Source organism: Oncorhynchus mykiss, chromosome 22 (genome assembly GCF_057628025.1).
Source record: "Oncorhynchus mykiss isolate SJ-2025 chromosome 22, ASM5762802v1, whole genome shotgun sequence".
NCBI classification, from domain to species: Eukaryota; Metazoa; Chordata; class Actinopteri; order Salmoniformes; family Salmonidae; genus Oncorhynchus; species Oncorhynchus mykiss.
This window is the reverse complement of record NC_143043.1, coordinates 22,389,153-22,411,718: the sequence shown is the minus strand read 5'-3', so window position 1 is coordinate 22,411,718 and position 22,566 is coordinate 22,389,153. Positions and strand designations below refer to the sequence as shown.

The 22,566-nt window shown below is 43.5% G+C and overlaps 1 protein-coding gene across 5 annotated transcripts in view; it reads right to left on the bottom strand.

The window, feature by feature from the left end:
* Positions 1–22,566, bottom strand: part of adarb1b (adenosine deaminase RNA specific B1b) — a 174,658-nt gene that overhangs the window by 22,680 nt on the left and 129,412 nt on the right. For all 5 annotated transcript variants that reach the window (XM_090215727.1, XM_036958943.2, XM_090215726.1 and 2 more), the window contains one exon: positions 106–180. In XM_090215727.1, the coding sequence (XP_090071853.1) occupies positions 106–133 (28 nt within the window). In that variant the 5' untranslated portion in view covers positions 134–180. The remainder of the gene's footprint in view (positions 1–105; positions 181–22,566) is intronic.

Here is a 22,566-nt window from a genome sequence, read left to right as displayed (position 1 = left end):
GTGTCCTTCGTGTGTGTGTGTGTGTGTCTAGGCAGGGGATCAGCTAAGGGAACAAATGGACAGCCAGACAGACAATTTGACAAAGAGACAGACAGACAGACTCACTCATGTTCTCCTCTTCATCCACGTCCATGGTGAAGAGCTTCTGCTGGGCCCGGGGCTGCCTAGCTCCGGCTCCACCTGAGAACAACATGAGAGGAAGGGACGGTCAGTCAAACTCAACCTACTGTAGATGTCTCCACCACAACTAACACACGGGCCCATGTGCACACACAAATAAGTATAACTATAATAGAGGGGACCAAATGTTGGGGAGATGTCAGGGTCTCTTCCCTACGGGCAAGGGCTGCTGAAAGTGTATAAAAATCTAAATATTCATATGTACACACACACACACACGCACACACACACACACAAACACACACACACAGACACACAACCACACACACGGTGTGGTGAGATGAAAATGACACAGCCAGGTTAAGCTTACGGTGAGTGTATAAATATTCAGAGGTGGAAACTAATCTGGACGAGAGAGGAGAGGGGGCCCGGTGCTGACAGGTCGTAATAGTCGGGAGCAGTCTATTGTGACTTTAATATCCGTCCGATTAGACCTCATTTCCAGCTGCCTGCCGGGAGATATACAGCTATTGACATGGACAGGCCTTTTAGTTGGGCGTGACACACACAGCCATTTATCCTCCAGTAGAAAATGCACTACAGTACACAGACAGTTGTACAGTACAGCAAAGCCAATGGATTTTTGCCGAGCAGAATTGGGTTCATGCACTTGGTATTTGTGCGAGATGGTTCTCTGCAGGTGAATGCAGCTTCTGGCAATCAGTCATCAAGGAAAGACCTGGAATCTATGCACAGATCTTTACTGAGATCATACTGAAATCTTTATGTCACTGATCAAGAATACGCAGTAGAATGGAAGGGTGACCTGTGAGCACTAAATATCTCAAGAGGAACATGATCTACTATCAGCAGTCATTATTTATTTCTCTGAGGACGTTCAAAAACGAGGACTGAGGACGTTCAAGGGGGCCGAATACTTTCGCAAGGCACTGTATGTAACCTAAGGGGGAAATTCTGTGTACCACAAATTTAGAACAGTTGTCCTTCCGTGGAACCACTTGGACTAGAACTTCAACGACTAGAAAATATCATAGAAGATTTGATATGATCCATTTAGTCATTTTGAGTCAATGCAAATTTTTCTTTAAAAATTACTCCGTATCTGACTTTTTCGGAATCGTTAGTTCGGCGGACTTCTGCGCTGGTGTATATTCACTATATTACGTTTAGAGAACAAGTTACTGAGTCGAATGGTGCTTGTTAAATGAAGTTAGATCAATGTCCGCAAGATCACATAATGATAGTAGTCCACATAACAGAACCAAATATAATAGCAAAGTATATTGTTATCGTAAGACAAAATACACAGGGAGGCTATGCTACAGGTAACGCCTACTCTAACATTCTCTCACTGTACATCATTCAAAACAACACTGTAGGCTACAATGAAACAACCCTGTATCTCAAGAATATTTACAATGCATATCCCCATGAAACGGAATGACATCAAATGTCTGCAGATGCTGCATGGACGTTTCACCGGTAAAACTTGAAGGACTATCATTCACGACTGAATGAGGTGCGTTTTTGGCATTCTGTTACGTAGAAAACTATCATTATGTGATCTTGCAGACATTGATTCAGCTTTGATCTAACTTTATTAAACAAGCACCATTCACCCGAGTAGCCAGTTCTCCGAGAGTATAGTATAAAATATACAAATACGCAGAACCTTGCACAGACACAGGCCTTTAAAATAACTCCCTAGTAGTCAAGAGGTGAGTGGAACCGGAAACACACATACGCACATGATCGGCAGTCTAAGATCACGGTCACTCTGAAACCACAGACAAGAACAGCTGAGAGACAAGAAAAGTGAAGCAGGTGTGCCAAAATCATGACGAACCCAGAGGAGAGAGAGAGCGAGCTGTGATGAAGTATGACAGAGAGAAGACTGTGCTGAATCTAGCTCTCTGCCTTGGTCCCATGCACCATTCCTCACAGCGGACGCTTTCTTAAGCTAAACTAAATGGCCTAATTAATCTTGGCTTATGGTGGGTGACAGCAAATGGGCTAGCACAAATATTACCCTATTAAAGACTCATATTCCACCCCATAATTGAAAATGAAAGGGGGGGTTAGTTGGGGGGAGGGGAGTTAGTTGGGGGGAGGGGAAGGTGGGTAGGGGGGGGATCATTTGTCTCAGGTAGCCTAGCCAAACTACAGCCACGTGTCCATCCTTCGTCCAATGATCCCCCTTGCTTCCTGCACCTCCCCACCATCTATTCTATTCCACTCGAAGGTCTAAGCGCTAAATGCCTGTTTGGATATTACAGGTTGGTAGATTTACCCATTTAGGCTGGCTCGTGCACCCGTCGCTTTTCATTTGAGGTCGCGGAGCCGTCTCGCCTCTTGGCTCATGAATCGGTTAGCAGCCATGAGATCGGAGCCAATCTACGAGCGGTGCATCTACAGCGTTCACAAAAACCTGGCTGAGGGAAAGGGAGGATGAAATCCAGTGGTGAGTTAGGGCTGTGTGATCACCGAGGCAGAACCAGAAGACTGTCTGGTCACTGGTCATTGAGACTCACTAACTAATTAGTCAACCTGCAGATGATCTGAGGGAAACGCCTGTTAGGACATTAGCGGCGTCTCTTCATGCCTCAGTAGCCAGCTGAAGATTGCCAGGCCAGGGTAGCAGTGTGATAACTGGTCAGCTCGGCCCTGGATAGAGCCAGTACTGGCACAGCTGCTTTTTGTGTTTGGCCTTTGTGTTTGCCCACAGTCAAATCACAGAGGCTGCATTTAACCAGCTGCTTTTCTTTCTGCTCCACACAGGTCAGCGGCTATTAAAGCCATTGAAATAGAGAGGGGTATCCTGACCAGGTCTCAACTCCCATACCAGATTTAAACAGCAACTGCCGTTAAAAAGCAACAAATCCCTTTGAAAATGGCCCATGTGGCATCAATATAAGTCAGAAGCAGTTATTCTAGTGTCAAAACTGACTACAAAGTGTAAATAGGATGAATTTGGTCATAAAATTTGTCTTGTCTAAAATGGAGGTTGGGTTTTGATTTGATGATGTCCAATTGCCATTAACATGGGGTGAACAGCTGCAGTGATTGGTCTCTATCCAATAGCATAGACAGTGAGATAGACCTGCCCAGCAGCTCAGACTTTGTTTACACAAGACAACACGTCACACATTTTTTTACCTGAGAAATACTGCACCAAACAACCTTAGTTAGATGTAAAATTGCGCAACTAAAACATTCTCGGCAAAAACCACAAAATGAACTACAGATTTCTTAAGTTATCTTAGATTCATTCTGGGTATTTTGAAAAAGTGAAAAAGGCTTCGGTGTCTACAGTGTCTCATGGGGGACAAACATCATTAACCAAACGCGGAATCGGTCAGGAAACACACCTCCAAGACTGAAATCTTGTTTTTCTAATGAGCAACAAAAACACACATGTGTTTTGGGTGTGTTAAGTGGCCCTTTAAAGAGAGATTCCTTCCAAAGTTCTACAATTGCCATAACGATTTAGGTAAAGAACAATGTTAACGTCAGTGAAATACCCTTCAGTCTCAACGCTAAAGATGTGCGGCTGACCAAGTAGATCATTATGCAGTCGGGTTTGAGTTCTTGCGTTGCATTGTGCTCCTCTTTGCTTTAATCCTCATGCCCAAACGATACCCAATCCCACAAGTTGTGAATGTGGCTGGTTTCAGAAGTATTTCAGAGTGGATGGTTGGGCCAAGGGAGGGAGAGAAAAGATGAGAAAACTCAAATTCAATCTCGACAGCGTGAGGGACTGAGGGAAATAAGGTGTTTTGATTTGTCTTTCATCCTTCGCTTTCTCTGCGGTGGAGTGATAGCATGGCGCTTCCGTGGAGGGAGCCCCGGCCGCCTGAACAGACGAGAGGGTAAGGGGGATGGAGAAGAGGGGTGGGAGGGAGTGAGGGAAGAGAAATAGAAAATGCAATCCTATTCCCGGTAAAAGAGAATCATTATCTCTCCTAAAACAGCGAGTGCAGGACTGGCCTGTCACTGATAGAAAGTGGGAGGCAAACAGTCCAGCCAAACACTGATGGAGGTTGAGTGATGGGGGATTGAGAGGAGGAGTAACTTAATAGGAAGAGAGCATGAAGGCTGAGGTTCATGAAAAGAAGTTAATTTCTGTCCGGTAAAACCAACTTCCTTCATACCTTAAGGCAACAGGCAAAGAGGTCCAACAAGTTTGCAATTCACATCTACAGTACCATCCATAATGGAAAAAGCTCAATGTATACATTTCTATGGGCATATTTACAGGAGAAAAAAAGGTCTGCAACCTGTAACCACAAAGCAGAACATTATTTACAGCCTTACAGGAGCATTGGCAGTGGCATAGGGGTAAATGGTCCAATGAAAGGGTGTTTTTTGATTGATCCACTGACAAGGTGATGGCTTGTGATTGGTCTACTGACAATTTGATTGTTTTTTATTGGTCCAATGACAGGAAAGCTCAGGTCAGGGGCTCTCTCCATGAAGCACCACATTGTAATTCACCCTAAATGGCTTGCTCTTTATTTTGATTGAGCAACGAGGCACATAGCACTTAGATAGATAACGCCACCTTTTACCTGGATTCCATCACCTCTCTATCTAACTGTAATTTCCTGTAGGCTAAATCAAAACAACCTTTCTGAGGAAAAAAAACACAGAAGACAGAAGAAACTAGCAGAATTCTGACAAATGTCTCCAAAAATAAGCCACTTTCAAAGATCCTGCTCTGCCACAGCTTTTTGTTGGAGAGGAGAATTCTTCTCTGAAGGCGGCAACGCGGCCTAGTGGTTAAGAGGATTGGGCCAGTAACTGAAAGGTCGCTTGTTCGAATCCCCGAGCCAACTAGGTGAAAAATCTGTTGATGTGCCCTAGAGCAAAGCACTTAACCCTAATTGCTCATGTAAGTCGCTCTGGATAATAGCATCTGCTAAATCACTCAAATGTAAGTGGACTTCTTGACGGGCTCCCCCAGGTGGTAAGGGTAGGCAACAAGACATCTGCCACGCTGATCCTCATCACTGGGGCCCCTCAGGGGTGTGTACTTAGTCCCCTCCTGTACTCCCTGTTCACCCACGACTGCGTGGCCAAACAACACCATCATTAAGTTTGCTGACGACACAACAGTGGTAGGCTTGATCACCGACAATGATGAGACGGCCTATAGGGAGAAGGTCAGAGAACTGGCATTGTGGTGCCAGGACAACAACCTCTCCCTCAGTGTGAGCAAGACAAAGGAGCTGATAGTGGACTATCTGATCAACAGGGCTGTAGTGGAGTGGGTCCAGAGTTTCAAGTTCCTTGGTGTCCACATCACCAACGGACAATCATGGTCCAAACACATCAAGACAGTCATGACGAGGGCACGACAAAACCTTTTCCCCCTCAGGAGACTGAAAAGATTTGGCATGGTCCCCAGATCCTCAAAAGGTTCTACAGCTGCATCATCGAGAGCATCCTGACCGGTTGCATCACTGCCTGGTATGGCAACTGCTCGGCATCTGACCGTAAGGCGCTACAGAGGGTAGTGCATACATCACTGGGGCCAAGCTTCCTGCAATCCAGGACCTATATAATAGGCGGTGTCAGAGGAAAGCCCAAGCTCAAGTCATTAACTGTTTTCTCTGCTACCGTACAGCAAACGGTTCCGGAGCACCAAGTCTAGAACCAAAAGGCTCCTTAACAGCTTCTACCACCAAGAAATAAGACTGCAGAACTATTAAGCAAATGGCCACCGACTATTACATTGACCCCTCCCCATTTGCTTTGTACACCGCTGCTACTCGCTGTTTATTATCTATGCATAGTACCTCAACTAACCTGTACCCCCGCACACTGACTCGGTACCGGTAACCCCTGTATATAGTAGAGGTTGACCGATTATGATTTTTCAACGCCGATACCGAGTCCGATTATTGGAGGACCAAAAAAAAAGCAGATTACGAATAATCGGCTGATTTTTAAAAATGTATTTGTAATAATGACAATTACAACAATACGAATGAACACTTATTTTAACTTAATATAATACATCACTACAAATCAATTTAGCCTCAAATAAATAATGAAACATGTTCAATTTGGTTTAAATAATGCAAAAACAAAGTGTTGGAGAAGAAAGTAAAAGTGCAATATGTGCCATGTAAAAAAGCGTTTGAGTTCCTTGCTCAGAACATGACAACATATGAAAGTTGGTGGTTCCTTTTAACATGAGACTTCAATATTCCAAGGTAAGAGGTTTTAGGTTGTAGTTAATATAGTATTTATAGGACTATTTCTCTCTATACCATTTGTATTTCATATACCTTTGACTATTGGATGTTCTTATAGTCACTTTAGTATTGCCAGTGTAACAGTATAGCTTCCGTCCCTCTCCTCGCCCCTACCTGGGCTCGAACCAGGAACACATCGACAACAGCCACACTCGTAGCAGCGTTACCCATCGCTCCACAAAAGAGCAAGGGGAATAACTACTCCAAGTCTCAGAGCGAGTGACCTTTGAAACGCTATTAGCGCGCACCCCGTTAACTAGCTAGCCATTTCACATCGGTTACACCAGCCATTAGGCTGATAGGCTTGAAGTCATAAACAGCGTTGTGCTTGCGAAGAGCTGCTGGAAAAACGCACGAAAGTGCTGTTTGAATGAATGCTTACGAGCCTGCTGCTGCCTACTATCGCTCAGTCAGACTGCTCTATCAAATATCTAATCATAGACTTAATTATTACATAACACACAGAAATATGAGCCTTTGGTCATTAATATGGTCGAATCCGGAAACTATCATTTCGAAAACAAAACGTTTATTATTTCAGTGAAATACGGAACCGTTCGGTATTTTTTCTAACGGGTGGCATCCCTAAATCTAAATATTCTTGTTACATTGTACAACCTTCAATGTTATGTCATAATTACGTACAATTCTGGCAAATTAGTTCGCAATGAGCCAGGCTGCCCAAACTGTTGCATATACACTGACTCTGCGTGCAATGAACGCAAGTGAAGTGACACAATTTCACCTGGTTAATATCGCCTGCTAACCTGGATTTATTTTAACTAAATATGCAGGTTTAAAAATATATACTTCTGTGTATTGATTTTAAGAAAGGCATTGGTGTTTATGGTTAGGTACAGTCGTGCAACGATTGTGCTTTTTTCGCAAATACGCTTTTGTTAAATCATCCCCCAGTGTTGCATCGATTATATGCAACGCAGGACACACTAGATAAACTAGTAATAACATCAACCATGTGTAGTTAACTAGTGATTATGATTGATTGATTGTTTTTTATAAGATAAGTTTAATGCTAGCTAGCAACTTACCTGGGCTTCTACTGCATTCACATAACAGGCAGGCTCCTCATGGAGTGCAATGAGAGGCAGGTGGTTAGAGCGTTGGTCTAGTTAACCGTAAGGTTGCAAGATTGAATCACAGAGCTGACAAGGTAAAAATCTGTCGTTCTGCCCCTGAACAAGGCAGTTAACCCACTGTTCCTAGGCCGTCATTGAAAATAAGAATGTGTTCTTAGCTGACTTGCCTAGTTAAATAAAAGGTGTATAAGTATTATTTTTTTAAACGGCGTCCAAAAATACAGATTTCCGATTGTTATGAAAACTTGAAATCGGCCCTAATTAATCGGCCATTCCGATTAATCGGTCGACCTCTAGTATTTAGCCTCGTTATTGTTATGTTATTGTGTTTCTTTTTATTATTAGTTTATTTGATAATATTTTCTTAACTCTTCTTGAGCTCCATTGTTGGTTAAGGGCTTGTAAGTCAGCATTTCACGGTAAGGTCTACACTTGTTGTATTCGGTGTATGTGACAAATGAAGTTTGATTTGAACTTTCATGTTTGCTGCCTTTCACAGCTGTTCCCAGGTAGCTCCGCAGCAGAGAGAGACTTGATGACACCGCAGTGATCCTCTCTAACACACAGACAGAATTGGTCTTTGGCAGCTCTGGGTCTATCAAATACAGAAACTATTTTTTGATTTCATATTTTTAATTAACTGGGCAAGTCATTTAAAAACAAATTCTTATTTTCAATGATGGCCTAGGAACAGTGGGTTAACTGCCTTGTCTTTTTTTTTGTTGGCTTTTTACCTTGTCAGCTCAGGGATTCGATCTTGCAACCTTTCGGTTACTAGTCCAACGCTCTAACCACTAGGCTACCTGCCACCACAATGCGCAAACAAACATGCACACAAATGACAATGTTTACTGCACACCCGACCAGGCTAACGGAACAGGACCATGGACAGAGACACACCGATACAGACTGCTCTACACAAACGTACCACTACCACATGTGAAAACCAGTAGAATACACTAGAGCACTCACTATTCAATCCAAATCTCTATCGGTGAGTTTCCGGAAATAAGGGGAAACAAATTTCTTCCCACAAGAAAGACATCCAAATGTGCGTTCTTACTGCAAAATAAAAATCTCAGGATAGAGGTTTGTGTTTTTAGAGCACCGCAATCAATGATTGAAATGCTTCTAGTACACAGTGAAGCGCTAAAAGCAGGAGGTCCGCTTAGAAGATATGGAGGTGAAGAGGATTAGACTGCCTTTTATTGTGTTCTAGACTTTAATATTAGACAGTGGGCAGTACATCACCAGGGTGCTGATGTGGAGGACTTGGAGGTGGATAGATGGGGAGAGAGAGAGAGAGACAGACACAGACAGAGTATCAATATGAATGTTTTATTTGATGGTTTTATGTGAGATTGCCTTTCAGAGGGCCGCTGGAGTGGCGGGTCAGGAGAGAGAGCAGGTTAGAATGGGAGTGAAAAATATGGTGCGGGCGCACACACACAAACACGCACACACACACACCTTTCTCTTATTAACACACACGCGCACCCTCTCCCTTTCAGTTTTATAAACTTTTCTCATGTGTTCTCATTCTAACATACACACACACACACACACACCCTCGCTCTCTCCCTCCCCCCTCTGCTTTCCTTCAGGTGTAGTCATAAATCAGCCGAGCGCGGGGACATGAAATCCCCCAGCCTGGCAGGCTGGGCCAGTAAATGGCCCCTCGCTACCTCCCAGAGTCCATCAAGGCAAGGACGAGTGACCGACCGCCCAGCACCTGCTGACACGCCGGGGACGATGACAGCCGCCACCCCGCTCCCCTTCCCTCCTGCCCACCTCACCTGTACCCAACCCTCACCTCCCCCTCATAACATCTCCTCACTTTTTTTTTTTTATAGACAAGATTTTCGCCCTCCCCCCTTCAATCCCTCCCTATCCCCGTCCAGCCCCCGCATCCATATACTCATTATTTGTCTGTCAGGCCAGCGGACCATTTAAGCTGTGAAATATGCGGATAGGTAGTGCTGAGCTGTTGGCAGAAGCCCTGGTAGCTAGCTGGTGGCTGAGCTGAGTGTTGATGCTCCGTCACCCTGAATGCTTCTGTAGCACAACTACACCTTTCTTTCCCATGCACAGACTAGAGCTCATCCACTGGATTCAAAATATACAGTAGATGGTTCCCTACTGTAAAAAGCTTGACAAAGCAGTGAAATGCTAGGGACGTGTAAACAGACTTGACAAAGCAGTGAGATACTAGAGGCAGCATGACACAGCCTTGGGAGGATGGGAAGTACACTTCATCTAGGAGTTAAGGTCCCCTCCCCTGGAGGTCACAGACTAACAAGAGCCATTGGGAGTCATGATTGAATGAGCCAGTCAGTGAGGGGGAAAGGGGGGAAAAAATGAAAAGAGAGAGAGAGCGAGAATATGAACCCATATGTTTGGGAGAGAGTGAGAAAGAGAATAAAAACAATATGAGGGAGAGAAAGTGAGAAAGAGAAAATAGACAGAACGGTGAGAGCAGTGTGGAGCAGAAGACAAGGGAGGCTGACAGGGAGCAAGAGGAAGAAATGAGAGTGAAAATGAGAAGAGAGAGAGAGAAAAAAGAAGAGAGAAAGTAGACTGTGATGAATGGCTATAGGAAAGAGGGAACAGGGTGACGGGGTGGTCTGTCACCAATGCTCTCAGAGGGCCTAACACAGACAGATAGGTGCAGTGGTCAGTGCATGCATTCCATTCCAATCCAAACCATACCATAACTCTCCAGCTCCTCTCCCCAAATTTATATTTGCGGTTTGAGCCCATATAGTGTACTACTTTTGACCAGGAACTTTAGGGCTCTGGTTAAAACTAGTGTGCACTATATAATGAATATGGTGCCATTTGGGACATATCCCTGATGTTGATGGAGGATAGTTACAACAACAGATGCAAAAGACACAGAGGGCTTCTGAAAAATAGTTCTCTTTTCAGGTCATTCTGGTTCAACAGTTGAACAGGACATTCAAGGGAATTTTGCAATTGAGTTTGCATTTTACAATTACACTTTGGGATTGACTGGGAAGGAAATGAATTTGACCCCGATTGTAAGGCTGCGTGCACATCCGGTCCGGTCTCCTCAGTCCTTACTATGGCACCTGGCACAGGTTAGAACTGGAGTGGAGAGACCCTACAGTCTGGGTCAAAAGCTTGATGTCAGGAGTACTTGAAATTCAGTCTTCCTTTCTAAAACCACAGCTGGAGAGAGACACAGACTGACAGAGAGAGAGTTAATAGCCTAAAATGAACCAACCGTTCAAATAAATTAAGAAACTGTTGCACACTTCTAAAAATGCATCCTTACAAAAAGGGGCTTGGGTTAAGGTGGTGGACGTGGCAGGGGTGGTTTTCAGAGAACATTTTAGAGGCCCCCATATTGGCGGTGTAGAGACGTGTTTGCATTTTTAAGACAACTTCCTGCAATTTGACACATTTCTTTCTGGATCTAAGAGAAATGTTTGCAGTTTTATAGCTAATTTCCAGCAATTCTACACTTTTTAGCATGTAGTTGAGATAAACATTTGCAGTTTTAAAGCTAATTTCCTGCAATTATATGCATTTTGGCATGGCTAATGCTGTGTTATTTTGCTCGAAATCTATAGTCCTAAATGTGTTGTTTTTGGAATGATCAATTCTCCATGAGTCAAACTTGTATTTTGGTGATTGTCAGTTATCAAAGATTATGTTATTAAATAATATCCATGATCTTTTATACATACACTACCTGTCAAAGGTTTTAGAACACCTACTCATTCAAGGGTTTTTCTGTATGTTTACTATTTTCTACATTGTAGAATAATAGTGAAGACATAAACTATGAAATAACACATGGAATCATGCAGTAATCAAAAAAAGTGTTAAACAAATCAAAATATATTTTACATTTGAGATTCTTCAAATAGCCATCCTTTGTCTTAATGACAGATTTGCAAATGCTTGGCATTCTGTGCCTTCTTAAAAGTTAATTTGTGGAATTTCTTTCCTTCTTAATGCGTTTGAGCCAATCAGTTGTGTTGTGACAACGTAGGGGGATATACAGAAGATAGCCCTATTTGGTAAAAGACCAAGCCCATATTATGGCAAAAACAGCTCAAATAAGCAAAGAGAAACGACCTTTGTCCCCATGTGCAGTTTCAAACCGTAGTCTGGCTTTTTATGGTGGTTTTGGAGCAGTGGCTTCTTCCTTGCTGAGCAGCCTTTCAGGTTATGTCGATATAGGACTCGTTTTACTGTGGATATAGATACTTTTGTACCTGTTTGCTCCAGCATCTTCACAAGGACATTTGCTGTAGTTCTGGGATTGATTTGCACTTTTTGCACCAAAGTACATTCATCTCTAAGAGACAGAATGCGTCTCCTTTCTTATCAGTATGACAGCTGCGTGGTCCCATGGTGTTTATACTTGCGTACTATTGATAGATGAACGTGGTACCTCCAGGCGTTTGGAAATTGCTCCCAAGGATGAACCAGACTTGTGGAGGTCTACATTTTTCCCCCTGAGGTCTTGGCACTGATTTTGAAGGTAGGCCTTGAAATACAACCACAGGTACACCTCCAATTGACTCAAATGATGTCAATTAACCTATCAGAAGCTTCTAAAGCCATGACATAATTGTCTGGAATTTACCAAGCTGTTTAAAAGCACAGTCAACTTAGTGTATGTAAACTTCTGACTCACTGGAATTGTGATACAGTAGATTATAAGTGAATTGTTGGAAAAATTACTTGTGTCATGCACAAAGTAGATGTCCTAACCGACTTGCCAAAACTATAGTTTGTTAACAAGACATTTGTGGAGTGGTTGAAAAACTAGCTTTAAAGACTCCAACCTAAGTGTATGTAAACTTCCGACTTCAACTGTATGTGATATTGGATAGGCATTAGGCAACGGCAATGTTTCTAGATTCTCTACAATGTATTTTCACATATCAAATCATGGCAGATCAGTGATTACTTTGAGAAGGAAAGGCAGTTTTTAATAATTAGATGTGAACCAGACAGGGCTTTTGTAATGTCCGAGCCCATCTTTTTTTCTTTGCTGTCCAGTTTTTTTCTGTCCTGTTTCCTGGTGGCGGTACCCAGGTAATGCACCATAATGGGGTACACGTGTGGGGCCACCAGCGGCCTAATGGACTGGGGTCCTCGCGGACAGGGAGGCCTTTCTTTTTGCCTGATTGAAACTGATGGGCCGGGGAATGGGAGGAGAGGAGCGTGGCCGCCTAACATCGCCCCTGCCGTGCCCCCTTCACAGACACACACCGTGCCTCCACACAAATCTCCATCTCAGACTCCATTATTCATTTGGTTTCTTTAATACTGTACCCCCACGCAAATCTCCATCTCAGATTCCATTATTCAATTTGATTTTTCTAATGACCAATAACTGGTTGGAATTAGATTGCCAAGACCAATTTCACTTCAGTATGAACAGACTTCTCCATGTCTTTAGGAGTCTCTGTTACAAGCTCCGGGTGCCAGCTGGATATTCGGATCTTACTAAGTGTCCCATAGAGACGGAGCAGAAATGGATACCCCTCATCATACTCAGTGATGTAAGGATTTTTAAAAAAGGTTGTAAATTCAACACTGTAGCTACATTTAGTTTTGCAACATTCCCTTATGCAAGACAAGACAATAAGAGGATACCATAATTCAAACACGTGATGCACGGGACAGAAGTAATAGTTGAAGGCAGAAAATAAACAGTACTGCATGATACCTCATAGGGATGCTTAGTCATCTGGCAAAACAGACATGGCTAAAATGTTGTCAGGTACCTCGCTCAAGAGGGAGTAATGCAGTATCAATCACTTCCCCGCATTTGTGGACTTGGTGTATGCCTTAAAGATTACACACCTGGGCTGTGGTGTAAAGTATTATTTATTTACACTTTTTTTTTTAAAACTAGGCAAGTCAGTTAAGAACAAATTCTTATTTTCAATGAAGGCCTACCAAAAGGCAAAAGGCCTCCTGCGGGGACGGGGGCCTGGGATTAAAAAATAATCATAAATACAGTGCCTTGCGAAAGTATTCGGCCCCCTTGAACTTTGCGACCTTTTGCCACATTTCAGGCTTCAAACAAAGATATAAAACTGTATTTTTTTGTGAAGAATCAACAACAAGTGGGACACAATCGTGAAGTGGAACGACATTTATTGGATATTTCAAACTTTTTTAACAAATCAAAAACTGAAAAATTGGGCGTGCAAAATTATTCAGCCCCTTTACTTTCAGTGCAGCAAACTCTCTCCAGAAGTTCAGTGAGGATCTCTGAATGATCCAATGTTGACCTAAATGACTAATGATGATAAATACAATCCACCTGTGTGTAATCAAGTCTCTGTATAAATGCACCTGCACTGTGATAGTCTCAGAGGTCCGTTAAAAGTGCAGAGAGCATCATGAAGAACAAGGAACACACCAGGCAGGTCCGAGATACTGTTGTGAAGAAGTTTAAAGCCGGATTTGGATACAAAAAGATTTCCCAAGCTTTAAACATCCCAAGGAGCACTGTGCAAGCGATAATATTGCAATGGAAGGAGTATCAGACCACTGCAAATCTACCAAGACCTGGCCGTCCCTCTAAACTTTCAGCTCATACAAGGAGAAGACTGATCAGAGATGCAGCCAAGAGGCCCATGATCACTCTGGATGAACTGCAGAGATCTACAGCTGAGGTGGGAGACTCTGTCCATAGGACAACAATCAGTCGTATATTGCACAAATCTGGCCTTTATGGAAGAGTGGCAAGAAGAAAGCCATTTCTTAAAGATATCCATAAAAAGTGTCATTTAAAGTTTGCCTCAAGCCACCTGGGAGACACACCAAACATGTGGAAGAAGGTGCTCTGGTCAGATGAAACCAAAATTGAACTTTTTGGCAACAATGCAAAACGTTATGTTTGGCGTAAAAGCAACACAGCTGAACACACCATCCCCACTGTCAAACATGGTGGTGGCAGCATCATGGTTTGGGCCTGCTTTTCTTCAGCAGGGACAGGGAAGATGGTTAAAATTGATGGGAAGATGGATGGAGCCAAATACAGGACCATTCTGGAAGAAAACCTGATGGAGTCTGCAAAAGACCTGAGACTGGGACGGAGATTTGTCTTCCAACAAGACAATGATCCAAAACATAAAGCAAAATCTACAATGGAATGGTTAAAAAATAAACATATCCAGGTGTTAGAATGGCCAAGTCAAAGTCCAGACCTGAATCCAATCGAGAATCTGTGGAAAGAACTGAAAACTGCTGTTCACAAATGCTCTCCATCCAACCTCACTGAGCTCGAGCTGTTTTGCAAGGAGGAATGGGAAAAAATTTCAGTTTCTCGATGTGCAAAACTGATAGAGACATACCCCAAGCGACTTACAGCTGTAATTGCAGCAAAAGGTGGCACTACAAAGTATTAACTTAAGGGGGCTGAATAATTTTGCACGCCCAATTTTTCAGATGACACAGTATAAAACTGTATCATCTGCATATAAATGGATGAGAGAGCTTCCTACTGCCGGAGCGATGTTGTTTATGTAAATTGAGAAGAGCGTGGGGCCTAGGTTAGAGCCTTGGGGTACTCCCTTGGTGACAGGCGGAGGCTGAGACAGCAGATTTCTTGACGCTGTACGCTGCACTCTTTGAGAGAGGTAGATAGCAAACCAGCCCAAAGACCCCTCAGAGACACCAATACTCCTTAGCCGGCCCACAAGAATGGAATGGTCTACCATATCAAAAGCTTTGCCAAGTCAATACAAATAGCAGCACAATATTGCTTAGAATCAAGGGCAATGTGAACCTCCCCAGAAAGGAGAGACAGGTTAAAAAGGTTGGAGATAGGCTTGGCGATAATAGGGGCAGCAACCTTAAAGAAGAAAGGGTCTAAACCATCTGACCCAGATGTTTTTTTGGGGTCAAGTTTAAGGAGCTCCTTTAGCACCTTGGACTCAGTGACTGCCTACAGGGAGACACTTTGTAGTGGCGCAGGGGAAAAAGAGGGAGAAGGATCAGGGATAGTCACATTAGAAGGGGTGGGAGATGAGGAAATGTTGGATGGGCAAGGAGGCATGGCTGAGTCAAATAGGAATCCTGACTTAACTTCTTGGATATAGGGGGCGCTATTTTAATTTTTGGATGAAAAACGTTTGACTATGCTTGACTATGCATATAATTGACAGCTTTGGAAAGAAAACACTCTGACGTTTCCAAAACTGCAAAGATATTGTCTGTGAGTGCCACAGAACTGATGTTACAGAAAAAACCCAGATAAAAATCCAATCAGGAAGTGACGCATTTTTTTAAACCGCCTCATGGCAATGACTCCTTATATGGCTGTGAAGGAGCTAGGAGTCAGCTTACGTTTTCCACGTTTTCCCCAAGGTGTCTGCAGCATTGTGACGTATTTGTAGGCATATGATTGGAAGATTGACCATAAGAGACTACATCTACCAGGTGGTCGCTTGGTGTCCTCCGTCGCAATTATTGCGTAATCTCCAGCTGCAGTATTTTTCCCTTTTCTTCTGATAAGAAGGCAACTGCCACCACTGATAGATTATCGAATAGATATGTGAAAAACACCTTGAGGATTGATTCTAAACAACGTCTGCCATGTTTCTGTCGATATTATGGAGCTAATTTGGAAAAAAGTTTGGCGTTGTAAGTGACTGCATTTTCCAGTGTTTTTCTTGATGAACAAAACGGAGCTATTTCGTCCACACAAATAATATTTTTGGAAAAAATGAACATTTGCTATCTAACTCGTCTCGTCATTGAAAACATCCGAAGTTTTTCCAAAGGTAAATTATTTTATTTGAATGCTTTTCTTGTTTTTGTGAAAATGTTGCCTGCTGAATGCTAGGCTTAATGCTATGCTATGCTAGGCTCTCAATACTCTTACACAAATGCTTGTGTAGCTTTGGTTGAAAAGCATATTTTGAAAATCTGAGATGACAGTGTTGTTAACAAAAGGCTAAGCTTGTGTTTGAATACATTTATTTCATTTCTTTTGCGATTTTCATGAATAGGAAACGTTGCGTTATGGTAATGAGCTTGAGGCTATGATTACACTCCCGGATACGGGATTGCTCGACGCTAGAGGTTAATGAAGTGGTGATTAAAGAGCTCAGCCATGTGCTTCTGGTCAGTAACAACCACATCATTAACATTAAGGGACATGGGCAGCTGTGAGGAGGAGGGTTTATTCTCCAGGTCTTTAACCGTTTCCCAGAACTTCTTGGGATTAAGACCCACAGGGAGAGAACTGTTCCTTAAAGTAAGTCACTTTGGCCTTCCGGGTAGCCTGAGTTCACTTATTTCTCATTTGCCTGAACGAGAGCCAGTCAGCCTGAGTATGCATGTGCCGAGCCTTTCACCAAATGCAATTCTTGAGGTAGAGTATCTCTGCAAGATCACGGTCGAACCAGGGGCTGAATAAACCTGTTTTTAATTCTCATTTTCTTATGGGGGTGTGTTGGTTAACAATACTACTGAAAATATCAAAAAAGCAGGTCCAAGCGTCTTCGACAGAGGGGGATCAAGCTGATTCGATATCATTTTACAGAGGTCAGTTCATGAAGGAAGGCTTGCTCATTAAAGATTTTTAGGAAGTGTCTATGACAAATCAGGACAGGTCGTTTCACTAAGCAGCCATTATGAACGCATGCTGTAAAACAGTGATCACCAAGGTCATTACAGAAAACACCAGACTGATACCTATCAGGATTATTTGTGTGGATAACATCAAGGAGAGTAGCCTTTTCTGGGTGTTTGGAGTCATACCTTGTGGGATTGGTAATAATCTGAGAAAGATTTAGGGAGTCAAATTGTTTTAGGACTTGGTCAGGTGGTTTAAGTATGTCCCTGTTTAGGTCACCTAGCAGGACAAATTCAGACTTGGTGTAAGGGGCCAGGAGAGAGTTTAGGGCAGGTAGGGTACAGGCCGGTGCTGATGGAGGACGATAGCACCCAGCGACAGTTAACAAAGAGCCATTTGAAAGTTTAATGCTTAAAACCAGGAAATCTAATTTTGGGGGACAGACTTGGTGGAGACAACCAATCACTGAAGGTGATCCTTGGTAAAGATTGCCACTCACCCACCGTTGGAAGATCGGTCTTGCCGAAAAAGGTTAGAACCAGAAAGATTAACATCAGTATTCAAAACACTCTTCCTTAACCACGTCTCAGTAATGACCAACACATTTGGATTGGAGCTGTGAATCCACTCTGTCAATTGATTCATTTTAGGTAATAAGCTTCTAGTGTTAACATGCAGAAAACCCAGGCTTTTACGGGAGCAGAAATCAGTGAAGCAGATATCAGAGCACAATTGAGGCTAGCAACCGTAGATGGGCCAGGGTGTACATGCACATTTCCAGATATCATCAACAGTAATACAATCAAGGTACGGCATAGGACAGGGAGAGCTCTGCAGTGCTGATTTATGACATCTGAATGTGCATCAGATGGCAACAAGATCATATTGTGTACAGCAATTTCATCAGGTTACATGAATACAAAGCCGGCGAGAGGTACTAAGTACTTTAAAGTAAAGTACTACTTTACTAAAAGTAAAGTACTAAAAGTCGTTTTGGGGGGTATCTGTACTTTACTTTAGCATTTATATGTTTGTCAACTTTTTCTTTTGCTTCACTACATTCCTAAAAAAATAATGTACATTTTCCCTGACACTCAAAAATACTCATTACATTTTGAATGCTTAGCAGGACAGGAAAATGGTTGAATTCATGCACTTATCGAGTGAACATCCCTGGTCATCCTTACTGTAAATATGTCTGTGTTGGAGTGTGGCCCCTGGCAATCGGTAAATTGAAAAAAAAGAAAAGAAAATGGAAAAGTAAATGGTGCCACCTGGTTTGCTTAATATGAAGAAATGATTTATACTTTTACTTTTGATATTAAAGTACATTTAAAACCAAATACTATTCTTTGGGTGACTTTCACTTTTACTTGAGTCATTTTCTATTAAGGTATCTTTACTTTTACTGAAGTATGACAATTGGGTACTTTTTCCACTACTGTCTAGGACACAGGCCAACAGAGCTAATATAGGCGGTTCAATAAAAACATACTATTTCTCTCCCTCTCTTTCTCCCTCCTCCCTCTCTCTTCAAGGGCGCTGAGTGGTTGCCGTCGTCCCTTTCGCCTTTTCAGAGGAACCTGTAAAATCTGTGTGACAGCTATGATTTATGATATACGCACTGTGTGCCTGTGGGGGCAGGTGTGTAAGGTCTGATAGTTCTCCTTAGTTCTCCACGGACCATAGCCAGAGGTATCAGAGGTCACTGTTCAGTGACCCCAGTCACACACAGGAGAGACTGAGAGGGTGTGTGTGTGTGCCTAGGAGTGTGAGTTGGGTTGCATGACATGATGCAAGAATAAAAACCAGAAACTGGTCACAAAAAAGTTTACAACAAAGATGAACTAAGACATGCGCTGACAGTTGGTTAGAGGCAACGGGTCAGCTGCTGTGTGCATATGAGAGTGTGCATGAGAGTGTGTATGAATGTGTGTATGAGAGTGTGTATGGCCTCATTCTCTCACATCGTATTTTGAAGTGCTGCGGGCTGACCTGCTGGTATCAGCATAGTCTCTGCCTCTCTCTCTCCAACTATCTATTTCTATTGCCCTCTCTCTTTGCCCCCCCCCCCCCCCTCCTCTCTTCCCATTTTCCTCGCCTCAATAGCCCTGCTGCTCGCAATGTGCACTGTACTTCATATTCAAGGCCGTGTCAGGCACTCCAGTATCCTCACGTTGGTGCGTGCATGTTTTTTTTCCCACATGTGTGTGTGTAAACATGCACTTTCTATTTGTGCAGATGCACATGTGTTTGGAACGGGGAGTGTGTGTGTGTGTGAGAGTGGGTAGAGAAGTGGAATTTCACACCTCCTGCCTCCGTTATTACCAGGTTATGAGTTAATGTTGATGGACAGTTGGGAGCGGAGAGGGTCTCACTCTGAAAGGTCACAGACAGATAAGGCTTGTCTTGACAGTAGAGCGGGAACAGGAGAGAGAACGGGAGAGAGGGAGAGTCTGCAGCACGTTAAGGACAAGTGTGGGAGTGATGGGCGCAGGGTTACAGAGGGAGGGAGAGGGAGAAAAATGAATGTAGGGAGGGAACAGGGAGAGACAGACAGAGTTGAGATGGATAAAGTGAGGTGGGAAGAGAGATGGGAGCAAAGTAGAGAGGGAAGAGGGAGGGAAGAGGGAGGGAAGAAAGGAAGACAACCAGACAAGTAAAGAATAGAGTTTCAGCTTCCCCTTATACTTAAGCTCTTGTCCTCAAATTGTCACTAGTTGCTGTTAGTGTGCATATACGAATGAATGCAACACATAGCCATAGCATCATTATAGCCCTAGTAGCCATACAATGCTTGTAAATTAGTTATTGTACCATCCACACACATTATGCTACCTTGGGCTGGGAATTGCCAGGGACCTCACGATACGTATATGTAGTGCAATTCTCATGATTCTATATGTATAGTGATTCAACACTGTGATTTCATTGAGATTCCACGGTCCAAACATAATTGCTCACCATACGTCTGCTGCAGAGGGACAAGAGACATAAAAGTGCCGAAAACAAATTGGTCCGTGGGGCGACGCACAATTGGCCTAGCGTCGTCCGCGTTGTGGTGCAGGTACAGCCAACTAGCGCAAAAATAATATTGCAATATCGTCAAAAGGATACGATATACCATCAAAAATACCCCCCCCCCCCCCATCACTAATGTTGGCCCACGTCCATGGGAAATGAGGCATACTGTAGGTAGCGGCGTTGACACCTAAGAGCCGACCAACCCTCCTCAGAGTCACAGGAACGGCGTCCTCCCTGGCTGAACACACGTTAGCGCTGCTCCGGCAACACGGCTTCCTCCTCTATCACAGGCTGACAACCATTAGCCGAATGCTAATCGGGGCTAATTACACACTGTTCACTCCTAGACGGCGTGACCCAGCTAATTTCTTATCATGACAGAGTGTTTGCATTGTGGGGCCCCCGGCGACGAGATTACGTTAACAAAATGCAGTCGTCAACTTGGTGTCTTAATAAGTGTCTTAATAAGTGTCTTAATAAGTGTCTTAATAAGTGTCTTAATAAGTGTCTTAATAAGTGCTTTGGCGTTCGGTTTTCAATGAATAAATGTCAAATAAGGTCTCTTTTCCCACTGTTGTTGTTGGATGCTGTTTGATGTTGTTCGATATTGTGTCTGCCAAGGCTAGAGCAGACTTTTCCTGCAGCAGCCAATTTGTTGCTGCTTTGTGACTGTATTGAGGTAGTGGCTGTCATTTGTGATTTCCAGACAGAAACACTTTCCTGAATGCTTTGTTAATTCGCTGTCATTGAGTGTAGTGCCTTGAGTGCAGTGGAAATCGGAAACCCTGTTAATCTAGCATGGAAGCCCTTTAAATCTATAATGCGTTTGCTTACTTCGATTCAAAGACTCTATTCAGATCTTTTTTTCAATCTTAATATCCTTTCAAAAGCATTGGAGGTCGCTGATAGCTAACCTCTTTGTAATTTGCTGTTGGAGTAGGTGGGGTGTTGTATAAGAACTTTTCACAGAAAAAGGCTGAATCGTTTCTGGCTAACAGAACTGAATGGAACAGCCTGTTCTCCTAAGAAATGGATCCACAGAGTGGAGACACGGCATATCTCCCTCCCACTCCATCTCCAAAAGCTCATTTTGAAGATTCTGCAGGCTCTGCACAAAACCCTGGGTCCCATTTTCCATATTTCATATACGGACCATTGGAGAGGCATTGCCTTATGAGTGTCCTCCTCGCTACAATGTATTGTGGGGGCGATACATTGACGCTTCCTCTGTTGGAAAATGTGCTGTTGTGTAGTGTTCCTAGACTCAATTGAAAGTAGCCATGCGACTAAGTGGTTTGCAATGGATGAGGCCATTCACATGTCTAGTATATGGTCAATGTCATTGACACACACCGATCAGCCAAAAATATGAGCAAAAGGCACTGTTGATGTTTTCAATTCAGCAACTTTGCTTATCTTTGGGAAATGTGAATGAAGCTCACAGAAGAGTGCAAACAACTGACTGTTGCCTCCTCCATTAATGTAAACCTCTGCGAGGCTAACTGGCTGGGTAGCTGGTCTGACAGAGCTGGCATTAGCCACTAACTCACAGGTTAACTGGTCTGACAGACAGAAAGGCTGGGAACAGCCCAGGCCACGCCATCAGTTAGTGTTAACGTAGCGTAGCTGCTGATCACCAAGGAGGCAAACACAATGGCCTAACACACTCTGGGGACTCATCATGGCTTCCGCTCACTGAGGGAATTATTGCCAGCTGTGATGGGGTTAGCGGAATAGCATTACCCAAATGTCACCCTTAAGCCTTCTCCTCTCTGGGGTTAGTGCAAAGTGGCGCTGTCATTTCCGGAGCGATAACGAGGAAGAGATGGAGACGGACACCAGCGAAGCTGACAGACAAAAAGTCTGTCTTAAGTTTTGGTTGTTCGCGACTCGCGCGGCTAAAACGCAACTTCAGCAGTGGCGGGTTTACTCGGATGAACAGGCTCGGGTTTGACAATTCGCAGTGGGATGGGTGGGTGGGTGGGAGGCAGGCAGGATATATCAAAGCAAATAGCTGACATCCCTAATACCGCTACTGAGAGGGAGCATCTAAAAAATTACTACTTCCCCGGCCTGTTGGGCTAATCCCTAGAGCAGGGGAGAAGCTTAGAGTCCCAGAGGAGCCAAGTCAGTCTACTTCACTTACAGAGAGAGAAGTCTCACTCACACACAGAGGTCTATCTTACTCTCCAAGACAGAGGAGGCCGCCTTATTCACAAAGAGAGGGTTCTGTATCACTCACAGGGATAGTCCTGTCTCACTCACAGAGAGATAGGCCTGTCTCACCCAAAGAGAGATAGGCCTGTCTCACCCACAGAGAGATAGGCCTGTCTCACCCACAGAGAGATAGGCCTGTCTCACCCACAGAGAGATAGGCCTGTCTTACTTACAGAGGTCTGTCTCATTCCCAGATTGAGAGCTCGGTGTCATTCACACAGATTGGTCTTTCTTACTCACAGAGAGA